General features: G+C 40.2%; 2 protein-coding genes across 2 annotated transcripts in view; both read right to left on the bottom strand.

Annotated features, from left to right (window-relative positions):
* The window catches only part of LOC102186109 (disintegrin and metalloproteinase domain-containing protein 18-like), a 129315-nt gene extending 122847 nt beyond the window's left edge, over positions 1 to 6468 (bottom strand). The window contains exons 1-2 of the mRNA XM_018041817.1: positions 6382 to 6468; positions 5840 to 5922 (exon numbers count right to left, since the gene is read on the bottom strand). Coding sequence (XP_017897306.1) covers positions 5840 to 5922; positions 6382 to 6439 — 141 coding nt within the window. The 5' untranslated portion in view covers positions 6440 to 6468. The remainder of the gene's footprint in view (positions 1 to 5839; positions 5923 to 6381) is intronic.
* The window catches only part of LOC108634067 (disintegrin and metalloproteinase domain-containing protein 18-like), an 85829-nt gene continuing 79461 nt past the window's right edge, over positions 6469 to 12836 (bottom strand). Inside the window, 3 exon segments of the mRNA XM_018041762.1 lie at positions 6469 to 6701; positions 8127 to 8211; positions 8213 to 8239. Of these exon segments, the coding sequence (XP_017897251.1) occupies positions 6469 to 6701; positions 8127 to 8211; positions 8213 to 8239 (345 nt within the window).

The raw sequence follows: 12836 nt of genomic DNA, 5'->3' as shown, positions 1-12836 counted from the left end.
AGCTTTTATCTTTACATAAAACCCTCATATGGGATATCCATAAAGTCCTGTGTGTCTAAACAAAGAGCAGAAAGGGGAAAACTTCATTGGGGTCACTTTATTCTTCAATTTTTTTTTCTTGCTCAAATGTTCCTTCCCCACATGAAGAATTTTAACATTGGCCAATCAACATGTGAGAAAAAATTTAAAGGTCTGTCTATGGAAATGCATTAGAAAGTTTCTCTCTGCTGTGCCATCAGTTTTCATATTATATGTGGTGATGACATTGTATTAAATTCATAGAAATTTAGAAACGTTATATGTTCCTTGAGAAATGAATATTTTAAAGCAAGGGATGTTTATCTCATAATATTGGGTGTGTGTGTGTGTGTGTGTGTGTGTGCATGCGTGTGTGTGTAGCAAATGCTCTCTTTTTCCTGCTGTTATCATGGAGCCTCATGCTTTCTTTTGGAAGCGTTTTCCCAGTGTACATTATACTCTCCTGAACATTTCAGTGTCTCCTGATGATCATTTTGGGGATGCAATAGCTTTTATACATATATAATCTCTGGTGTTTCTTGGTGCCACAAAGTGAGCCAGTCAGAAGTAAACCACCCAGTCTATAAAACCTACCCCAATGTCTAACACAGTTTTTAATTTAACAAAATTTTGAGTACCTTCCTCTCAGATCATGCTACTGGGTTTGTAATCTGATTTCTATCCCATCCCTGTGTTTTTACATCAAAACTTTTGCCTTCTGGAAAACAAAGTGTCCTATCCAAAGCAGTTAATTCTTATTAAAAGAGAAGTCAAAAACCAGAAAAGACTGACAGCTAATCAAAATGATTCAAACAGTTGATATACAGATGCACAATCTCTTGTTAAGGCTTAGCTGAAAAACACCCGTTAGACGTGAAACATTCATTGAGGATGTTCACTAGAGCAAACATAAGAAGATTGAAGAGGAGACCTGGAGAGGCCTCAGGTTGATAGGTATCACTATTTTTGTGAAGAAGAGTCAAACATAATGCAACTATTCTGGTAGACATTTTGCATTATTTATCAACAATTTTTTACAGTGGCTTGACCCTTGATTCTATTGAGATGACTATTCAGGAAGGTTTATGAAACTATTTTCCAGCTCAGCCACTGAGTCGTGTCTGACTCTTCAAGACCCAATGAACTGCACGCCAGGCCTCCCTGTCCCATCACCAACTCCCAGAGTTCATCCAACACATGTCCATTTGAGTCAGTGATGCCGTCCAGCCATTTCACCTCTGTCGTCTTTTTCCACTCCTGCCTTCATCTTCCCCAGCATCAGGGTCTTTTCAAATGAGTCAACTCTTCACATTAGGTGGATAAAGTACTGGAGTTAAGGTTCACATTAGTCCTTCCAATGAACACCCAGGACTGATACCTTTAGGATGGACTGGTTGGATCTCCTTGCAGTCCAAGGGACTCTCAAGAGTCTTCTCCAAAACCACAGTTCAAAAGCATTAATTCTTCAACTCTCAGCTTTCTTTATAGTCCAACTCTCACATACATACATGACCACTGGAAAAACCATAGCCTTGACTGGATGGACTTTTATTGACAAAGTAATGTCTCTGCTTTTTAATTTGTTTGTCTAAGTTGGTCATAACTTTCCTTCCAATGAGTAATTGTCTTTTAATTTCATGGCTGCAATCACCATCTGCAGTGATTTTTGGAGGCCCCCCAAAACAGGGCCAGCCACTGTTTCCACTGTTTCTCCATCTATTTCCTATGAAGTGATGGGACAGATGCCATCGTCTTAGTTTTATGAATGTTGAGCTTTAAGCCAACTTTTTTCACTCTCCTCTGTCACTGTCCTCAAGAGGCATTTTAAGTTCTTCTTCACTTTCTGCCATAAGGGTGGTGTCATCTGAATATCTGAGGTTATTGATATTTCTCCTGGCAATCTTGATTCCAACTTGTGCTTCATCCAGCCCAGTGTTCTCATGATGTACTCTGCCATATAAGTTAAATAAGCAGGGGGACAATATACAGCCTTGACATACTCCTTTTCCTATTGGGAAATAGTCCACTGTTCCATGTCCAGTTCTACCTGTTGCTTCTTGGACCCACATACAGGTTTCTCAAGAGGCAGGTCAGGTGGTCTGGTATTCCCATCTCTTTCAGAATTTTCCAGTTTTTGTGATCCCATAGTCAAAGGCTTTGGCATAGTTAATAAAGCAGAAATAGATGTTTTTCTGGAACTCTCTTCCTTTTTCGATGATCCAACGGATGTTGGCAACTTCATTTTGGTTCCTTCTGCGTTTTCTAAAAACAGGCTTAAAAATCTAGAAGTTCATGGTTCACGTACTGCTGAAGCCTGGCTTGGAAAATTTTGAGCATTATTCTACTAGCATGTGAGACGGGTGCAATTGTGCAGTAGTTTGAGCATTCTTTGACATTGTCTTTCTTTGAGATTGGAATGAAAACTGACTTTCCCAGTGCTGTGGCCATGGCTGGGTTTCCAAATTTGCTGGCATATTGAGTGCAGCACTTTCACAGCACTGTCTTTCAGGATTTGAAATAGCTCAGCTGGAATTCCATCACCTCCACTAGCTTTGTTCGTAGTGATGCTTCCTAAGGCCCGCTTGACTTCACATTCCAGGATGTCTGGCTCTAGGTAAGTGATCACACCAATCATGATTATCTGGGTCATGAAGATCTTTTTTGCACAGTTCTTCTGTGTATTCTTGTCACCTCTTAGTATCTTCTACTTCTGCTAGGCCCATACTATTTCAGTCCTTTATTGAGCCCATCTTTGCCTGAAATGTTCCCTTGCTATCTTTAATTTTCTTGAAGAGATCTCCATTCTTTCCCATTCTATGGTTTTCCTCTATTTCTTTGCATTGGTTGCTGAGGATGACTTTCTTATCTTTCCTTGCTAATCTTTGAAACTCTGTATTAAGCTGCTTATATTTTTCCTTTTTCTCCTTTGCTTTTCACTTTTCTTCTTCTCACAGCTATTTGTAAGGCCCCCTCAGGCAGCCGTTTTGCCTTTCTGCATTTCTTTTTCAGAAAGAATGAAGGGATGGAGCCATACCAAAAACAACACCTTGTTGTGTATGTGACTGGTGATGGAGAGAAGGTCCAATGCCGTAAAGAGCAACACTGCATATGAATATGGAATGTTAGGTCCATGAATCAAGGCAAATTGGAAGTGGTCAAACAGGAGATCCAAGAGTGAATGTTGACATTCTCAGTTCAGGTCAGTCGCTCACACAACTCCTGGAGTTCACTCAGACTCATGTCCATCGAGTCAGTGATGCCATCCAGCCATCTCATCCTCTGTCGTCCCTTTCCTCCTGCCCCCAATCCCTCCCAGCATCAGAGTCTTTCCCAATGAGTCAACTCTTCGCATGAGGTGGCCAAAGTACTGGAGTTTCAGCTTTAGCATCGTTCCTTCCAAGAAATCCCAGGGCTGATCTTCAGAATGGACTGGTTGGATCTCCTTGCAGTCCAAGGGACTCTCAAGAGTCTTCTCCAACATCACAGTTCAAAAGCATCAATTCTTCGGCGCTCAGCCTTCTTCACAGTCCAACTTTCACATCCATACATGACTACTGGAAAAACCATAGCCTTGACTAGACGGACCTTAGTCGGCAAGGTATCACATCCATACATGACTACTGGAAAAACCATAGCCTTGACTAGACGGACCTTAGTCGGCAAGGTAATGTCTCTGCTTTTGAATATGCTATCTAGGTTGGTCATAACTTTTCTTCCAAGGAGTAAGCGTCTTTTAATTTCATGGCTGCAGTCACCATCTGCAGTGATTTTTGGAGCCCCAAATAATAAAGTCTGACACTGTTTCCACTGTTTCCTCATCTATTTGCCATGAAGTGATGGGACCAGATACCATGATCTCTGTTTTCTGAATGTTGAGCTTTAAGCCAACTTTTTCACTCTCCTCTTTTACTTTCATCAAGAGGCTTTTTAGTTCCTCTTCACTTTTCTGCCCTAAGGGTGATGTCATCTGCATATCTGAGGTTATTGATATTTCTCCCGACAATCTTGATTCCAGCCTGTGTTTTTCCAGCCCAGCGTTTCTCATGATGTACTCTGCATATAAGTTAAACAAGCAGGGTGACAACATACAGCCTTGACGTACTCCTCTTCCTATTTGGAGCCAGTCTGTTGTTCCATGTCCAGTTCTAACTGTTGCTTCCCGACCTGCATACAGATTTCTCAAGAGGCAGGTCAGGTGGTCTGGTATTCCCATCTCTCTCAGAATTTTCTACAGTTTATTGTGATCCACACAGTCAAAGGCTTTGGCCTAGTCAATAAAGCAGAAATAGATGTTTTTCTGGAACTCTCTTGCTTTTTCCATGATCCAGCAGATGTTGGCAATTTGATCTCTGGTTCCTCTGCCTTTCTAAAACCAGCTTGAACATCTGGAAGTTCATGGTTCACGTATTGCTGAAGCCTGGCTTGGAGAATTTTCGGCATTACTTTACTATATGTGAGATGAGTACAATTGTGCGGTAGTTTGAGCATTCTTTGGCATTGCCTCTCTTTGGGATTGGAATACATTCTAGAATCATCAAACTAAATGGATGGATGGGTGTATTTAACTCAGAAAACCATTATGTCTACAACTGTGGGCAGGCGTTGATCTCTGTTCGTTTTCATGGCAAAAATATCAGCAATATCACGGTGATCCAAGTCTATTCCCCCGACCAGTAACGCTGAAAAGCTGAAGTTGAACAGTTCTATGAAGATGTACAAGACCATTTAAAACTAACACACCCCAAAAAGATGTCCTTTTCATTATAGGGGACTGGAATGCAAAAGTAGTAATTAAGAAACACCTGAAGTAACAGACAAATTTTTGGCCTTGGAGTAGAGAATGAAGCAGGGCAAAGGCTAACTGAGTTTTGCCAAGAGAATGCACTGGTCATAGCAAACACCCTCTTCCAATAACAAGAGAAGACTCTACACATGGACATCACCAGATGGCCAACAGTGACATCAGACTGATTATATTCTTTGCAGCCACAGATGCAGAAGCTCTATAACATCAGCAAAAACAAGACTGTGAGCTGACTATGGCTCAGATCATGAACTCCTTATCACAAAATCAGACCTAAATTGAAGAAAGTGGGGGAAACCACTAGACCATCCAGGTTTTGATCTAAATAAAATCCTTTATGATTACACAGTGGAAGTGAAAAATAGATTTAAGGGACTAGATTTGATAGACAGAGTGCCTAATGAACTATGGACGGAGGTTTTGTGACACTGGGAGACAGGGAGACAGGGATCAAGACCTCTCAAGAAAAAAAAGAAATGACACTATTTAGCCGTCTATAATTGAACATTTTATGATGTTACATATAAGAAAAATAATGACTGGGCTGTTAGTAATTATCATAAAATTAACTCCTAACTCTACCCATGAAAGGAAAAGCCAACTACAACTCTCATACACGCTCATTAAAATTTATGTGTGTGTGTGTATGCATATCTCTAAAACTTCCTTCAAATTTACTGCCTTTGTTATCTTAAAATCATGCTACAAGTTAAATATTTGTATGGGCTTCATTTACATATAAGATATATTTAAAAAGAAAATTTAGTAGATCATAGATTCCTTTTTGTGTGATACGAATTCAAGGCATCTCTTTTCTTTGCATCTGTATTTTAAAATTGTTCCATAAGGTTTACATTTACTTGAGAAATGAAAAGAAAGAGCACTTGTTCTCCTCAGACAAAAGGTCTCTTGAACACAATCGTGGTAGAATACAAAAATGTCATGAAGGCATGCATCAGTTGGGGGCTTGCACTCCATTAAAAATAAAACTTCATTTTAAAGTGATTTGTTAATTACATGCGTTTCTGAAATACTGCCATCTTTGGTGTTTGTCTCAATCTTCCGTGGCACTGTAATTTGCAGACGTGCTGTTTCAAACTCTGCAGTAAGGAAAACAAGAGTGAACATTCCCCAGGGCATGACCGCATCCTTTCTTACTTGTCCTCTCCTATCACATCACTTGTGGATATTCAAAGCCCCAGTGGGCGTGTCTGCACTCATGTGCACGACACACACACAACACCCACCACACCAAAATATCAATACTGTGTAGGTTTTTAAGAAACCCCATCCAGGATCCTCTCCCTTCCCCCACCCCACACCATCTCCCTAGAAGACCTGTGTCCCCGTCTGGGAGTGAGGGACAACTATCCCAGTCCTGCTCTGAGCCTCCGCCAACGGGCCTGGCGGAACCCTGAAACTGGGCAGGACTCCAACCAAACCCTGGCTCCCCCAGCCTGACCTGGGCTTCTGGGGCCAGGAGGGCAACGCGTCCACCACACGCCAGCTTGGGACACTGTGATGATGGGGCCCCTTCTATCGGCAGGGTCCTCACTTACGATGGCCTGCGGAGGCCAGCTGGCCCAACCCTGTGAGGAGTAGCAGGAGAGAGAACATTGCGTGGCCGCTCGCCTCAGGGAAGGCGGTTAACTGGACATGGCTCGGGGGATTCGCTGAGAGAGGCGGGATTGGGCACTAGGTCTCAGAGGGGCGTGGCTGGGCTGGGGCTGAGGGGGAAGGTTAGAAGGCGGAGAGAAGGGGCGGGGCTGGAGAAGGGCGGGGCTGGAGAAGGGGGAGGCTGGAGGCAGAAGGAGAGGCGGGTCTAGAGCTGCAAGCGGAGGTTTAGGGGAGGGATGGGACAGCTTTCGGACGGTTGAGGCTAGAAGGCAGGCAAAGTGGGGGTCTGAGGCAGAATTTTATTTTGTCTCTGAGTTCCCTTGAACTCTTTTCGGACTTCATGGAGTATAGCCTGCTAAGCTCCTCTGTCCATGGATTTCCCTGGCAAGAATACTGCAGTGGATTGCCATTTCCTTGTTCAGAGCATCTTACACGCAGGATGGAGCCCAGGTCTTCTGCATTGGCAGACGGATTTCTTTACCACTGAATCAACTTTGGAAGCCTATGATTGGAACAGATGGCTACAAAGCGTTAAGTAAAACATCCCTGGAATGTGAAACTGGCAAGGCTTGTACTGTATTCTCAAATGGAGTTGCATGGAAGAAGCACAAGCTGGAACCAAGATTGCTGGGGAGAATATATCAATAACCTCAGATATGCAGATGACACGCCTTAGGGCAGAAAGTGAAGAGGAACTAAAAAGCCTCTTGATGAAAGTAAAAGAGGAGAGTGAAAAAGTTTGGCTTTAAAGCTCAACATTCAGAAAACGAAGATCATGGCATCTGGTCCATCACTTCATGGCAAATAGATGGGGAAACAGTGGAAACAGTGTCAGATTTATTATTTGGGGCTCCAAAATCACTGCAGATGGTGACTGCAGGCCATGAAATTAAAAGACGCTTACTCCTTGGAAGAAAAGTTATGACCAACCTAGATAGCATATTCGTGAAAAAGTTGGCTTAAGCTCAACATTCAGAAAACGAAGATCATGGCATCTGGTCCATCACTTCATGGCAAATAGATGGGAAACAGTGGAAACAGTGTCAGACTTTATTATTTGGGGCTCCAAAATCACTGCAGATGGTGACTGCAGCCATGAAATTAAAAGAANNAACTGATGTTGAAGCTGAAACTCCAATACTTTGGCCACCTAATGCGAAGAAACTGATTCACTGGAGAAGACCCAGATGCTAACAAGGATTGAACGGGGAGGTGAAGGGATGACAGAGGGTGAGATGGTTGCATGGCATCACTGACTCAATGGATATGAGTTTGAGTAAACTCTGGGAGTCGTGATGGACATGGAGGGCCTGGCATACTGCAGTCCCTTGGGGTCACAAAGAGTTGGACATGACTGAGGTGACTGATCTGAACTGAACTGATATAGATGTAACACTAAATATATCTATTTCCAAAAGTATGCAGTCTCTATCCAAACATTATAATAGCTTATGTTTCATATTGCATTTTTGTACAAAGTTTAAAAGTTTTTAACTCATGAAGTGTGCAATGATCTGATAGAATACATAGAACATGTACACATGTATAAATAATGAAATTTGGTTTCTACATTTAACTGAAATTCTCCAAAGAAATTTCCACATCCATAAATCTGAAGCTTATTATTATCTTGTAAAATGTTATGATATGTATTTTAAAACTATACATAAAATAGAGTAACAATTACATACCCCATGTCCTTTACATTTGGCAAGTGGGTCACAATGTTGATACTGATCGTATTCATGAAGTAACTGATCGTATTCATGAAGTAACTTTGCAAGCTCCTCGCTGACAAAACTAAAATGATGAAACAACCATCAACTTTAAAGTCAGGAATTCATTAACTGTACTTAGTATAAGAAATTAGATACACAATAATGATATATACTTAGGATGAACTTGAATTTCATAACATCTACTCATTCTGATAAAAAACTTGAAGTCAAAATGGTACATTATTACTTTATCAAACATCAAGTTTTTACAATAAGATATTGCTTCCATTCGGAGAAGGCAATGGCACCCCATTCCAGTACTCTTGCCTGGAAAATCCCATGGACCGAGGAGCCCTGGTAGGCTGCAGTCCATGGGGTCGCTATGAGTCGGACATGACTGAGCGGCTTTACTTTCACTCTTCACTTTCATGCATTGGAGAAGGAAATGGCAACCCACTCCAGTGTTCTTGCCTTGAAAATCCCAGGGACAGGGGAGCCTGGTGGGCTGCAGTCTATGGGGTCGCATAGTGTCAGACACAACTGAAGTGACGTAGCAGCAGTAGCAGCAGCATTGCTTCCATTGAAGGAGGAGGCTTGTGAGTTTACTAATAGCCAATGAAAATTATTAAAGTATTGTAATTTGGTATGTTACAGAGGGTTTTATTTTAATGTGGAAAAGGATTTTAAAAATAAAATACGAGAAAAAGTCCATTCAGTGCTTTTCAAGTGCCATAGAGATTTTCTCTAATTTGTCTCCTCAATAAAAGTAGACAACATTCTTGATATACCAGAAAACATCAAACTTTTCAACGTCTTTTCTACAAGGCATAGAAATTATGAAGTTAAAAATTATAACTGGTATAAGAACAAAGCAAGCCAAATTTTACGAGCATTTGAAATGGGCCTTTGAACTTTCTATGCATTTCTATATATATGCTCACATTGACCTTGAGAGGGAGATATTTTTATCCACATTTTTCATTTGATGAGAATTAAATGTACGCTTTTTAGGTCATGTCACCACTGACTGACAGAGCCAATATTCAGTGCAAGAACTACTTTAATCATAGAGCCCATTGATCAGTGCTCAATACCAGTGCTTCAACCAGTCATTTTTACATTCTCCTAACTTTATAACAGTATCCCTTGTCTTTCACAAAAGCAATGTTCTCCTTCATACCTAGCTTTATCTATCTTTGAGTTTGAAAGAGAAATTATACCCAAGTCATAGGTTATAAGGATGAAATAATTTATTACACAAAAAGGAACAAAAATAGTTTGGGACATAGTAAATGCTCACTAAATGCAAATTTGTGTTTTTATTTATTTAACCTGATTTTGATGTAGACTGCATGTTAATATTCCTCTATCAAAATATTAATTTAATTTGAACACTCTGGGGGACATGTTCTAAGATTATCTGCCCACTTTTCTCAAGTTATCTGATAGAATATCCAACGGATGATGAAGTCTAAAACATTCATTATTTTCTATCACTATTGGTAAGTAAATATATGGACAAAGGTCCGTCTAGTCAAAGTTATGGTTTTTCCTGCAGTCATGTAGGATGTGTTCAGTTCAGTCACTCAGTCATGTGCGACTCTTTGCGACCACATGAACTGCAGCACGCCAGGCCTCCTTGTCCATCACCAACTCCTGGAGTCCACCCAAACCCATGTCCATTGAGTCGGTGATGCCATCCAACCATCTCATCCTCTGTCGTCCCCTTCTCCTCCTGCCTTCAATCTTTCCCAGCATCAGGGTCTTTTCAAATGGATCAGCTCTTCATTCCGGTGGCCAAAGTATTTGAGTTTCAGCTTCAACATCAGCCCTTCCAATGAATATTCAGGACTGGGAGGGATTGTGGGCAGGAGAAGTGGACAACAGACAATGAGATGGCTGGATGGCATCACCGACTAGATGCACGTGAGTTTGGGTGAACTTTGGTAGTTGGTAATGGACATGACTGAGAGACTGAACTGATCTGAGGTAAGAATGGGTGAGAAAAAGGGAGAAATTTCATTTACTTTTTCATTGATTAACTTATCTACTTTTGGACAGGCACATGCCCCAAACACATTCCTTTTCAAGTTTGAAACGAATGTGCTGAGATGTGGTTATCATCCTTCATATTCCTATGGGGACTAGAATCAGTTAGATAAACTATTCTGATGGCTGCTTCATATTGCTTAAAGCAGTGATCCCCAATATTTTTGGCACCAGGGACAGGTAATGTGAGTGATGGGGAGCGATGGGGAGTGGCAGGCAAAGCTTTGCTTGCTTTCTTGGCAGTTACTTACTGCTGTGTGACCTGGTTCCTATTAAGGGTTGGAGACCCCTGGCTATTTCTAACAGCAATATAATTTTGTTGTTAATGCTTATTGATTTTCTTTTCTTTTCTTTGGAATTGAGATTTTCCTGGTTCATGGTATGAAGTGTGTGATTTTTGATTGAAACCTCAATTCTGATTACTGTGTTATGAGATTCTGGTTAAACCTTGTGGTTAAACCTGGTTAAACCTTCTGGTTCAGCAGTTCTCCTCTGTTACAACTCTGAAGTAGGGGAAAGGAACACTGCCTCATTTTTGCCAGGTAATACTGAAGGTTGGAGAAGGGAATGGCAATTCACTCCAGTATTCTTGCCTGGACAATGCCATGGACAAAGGAGTCTGGTGGGCTACAGTACAAGGAGTCACAAAGAGTTGTGCAAGACTGAGCGACTATCATTCACTCAGCATTGGAAGTACAGAATCCACTAATATCTGGAATGAGAAGGGCTCCTTATTACTGCAAGTGGCTGGGGAGAACAGGCTCTCCACAAATCCTCTGTTCTACCACCCTGGTGAGAGTAGAAGTGTAGCTACAATTTTATCTATATCCTTTGGCTGCAGTAGAGAATCCATTGTTTAAAAGTGTACCATCTTGCTAAGCTGTTCACTTGGCTAAAGTCAGGCTTTCCTTTATGACTTGTTTCTGTCTGTTTCATTTGACATTTCTGAGTTTCTGGCTTCTCTGGCACTCAGTTTGGGAGATATAAGGCTAAAAGCAAAGAGATCACATTGTTATGTTTCTCCACAGGTACTGAGGTGCCTAGCTGATCTGCTGAAAGAATCTTTCAGGTTTTGGAATCTTCTTATGTTTATTTTACATTTAATATCCAGGTCTCCTAGCTACAATTAATCAGAAGAATAGAGAAAAGTATATCTAGTCTGCCCTGGAACTTCAAATCTCTATCCAGTAGTTTTAACCATGATATAATATATTTATCAATATTTCCCCTTATCTGTAACTGACTTTGTACCATTGGAGATAACTCTGAGATACTTGGATACTCACAGATACTATCCCTAAGTTTTCCTTGAGTTTTTATTAAAGCATTTTGATCTATAATTCCTTTGAAATAATATTTTATACCTTTGTCTATAGGCTAATTTATCCTTGTACCTATTGGCTTTTATTTTAATTATTTCAACTTTATCTTCTGTCTTGTTATTTAGTAAGATGAATTCCCAATTTCCATTTTATTTCAAATTGCATTGGCTATTTTGTACATTTAGCTCTTTGCATTTTAATATAACTTTTAAATTAGTTTTTCAATTTCCACCAGCAACTCATTCCCTGCCCCCCACCACAGAAAAGAAACCTGATGGAATCATGATTCTTCTGGATTCTTTTGGATCATATTCATTAATTGATTTTGAGAACAGTACCATTTTAACAATATTGCCTTCCAAGTCAAAGACACAATCTATGCTTAAATAGTGATAACAACCCACATAATTTTCATGTGTAGTCAAAAAAGTAGAGCTGAAGGGGATGGGAGATGGATAAATTAGGAGTTAGGATTAGCAGATAAAAACCACTATATACAAAATAGATAAATGAGAAGGTCCTACAGTATAGCACATGAAACGATATTCAATATCTTGTAATACACCACAATGGAAAAGAATATATATAACTGAATCACTTTGTTGTACACAAGACACTAACACAGCCCCGTAACTCAACTATATTCAATTAAAAAAAATTAAAAGGTAGAAATAATGTCTTGCAGGTTTAACCCTGATTTCTCTATCACCATAATATTACATATCTCTATGTCATTAAAAATTATTTGTATTGGGTATGGGATTTCCTGGTGGCTCAGACGGTAAAGAATCCACTTGCAATGTGGGAGACCTATGTTCAGTTCCTGGGTTGGAAAGATCCCCTGGAGGAGGTAATGGCTGCCCACTCCAGTATTCTGGCCTGGAGAACCCCCATGGACAGAGAAAAATGATAGGCTAGAGTCCATGGGGTTGTAGAGTCGGACATGACTGAGTGACATTCACTTTCACTTCACTGTGCTTAACTTATCTGATCAACCTATAATTGGCATTTAGTTTGTCTTGTTTATTTGATCTATTATAACTCACATCATAATTGCTCTATATCAATGTCTATTTCATAATATTTGAAAATTAAACTTAATTACATCAGAAATAGATAAAAAGTGTGATGATAAATTTGACTCCTAAACATTTCAAAATCACTTTCCATAAAGTATCTGTTGATTTATACTTATTTTTAGGAAGGTTATAAGTTATGCTTCTCACCATCAAATTTTCTTTTTACTTGAAGTATAGCTGGTTTACAATATTATATTAGTTTCGGATATACTACATATTGATTCAATAT

The sequence above is a fragment of the Capra hircus genome, chromosome 27, assembly GCF_001704415.2.
Source record: "Capra hircus breed San Clemente chromosome 27, ASM170441v1, whole genome shotgun sequence".
Taxonomy (NCBI): domain Eukaryota; kingdom Metazoa; phylum Chordata; class Mammalia; order Artiodactyla; family Bovidae; genus Capra; species Capra hircus.
This window is presented reverse-complemented; position numbering and strand designations above follow the sequence as displayed.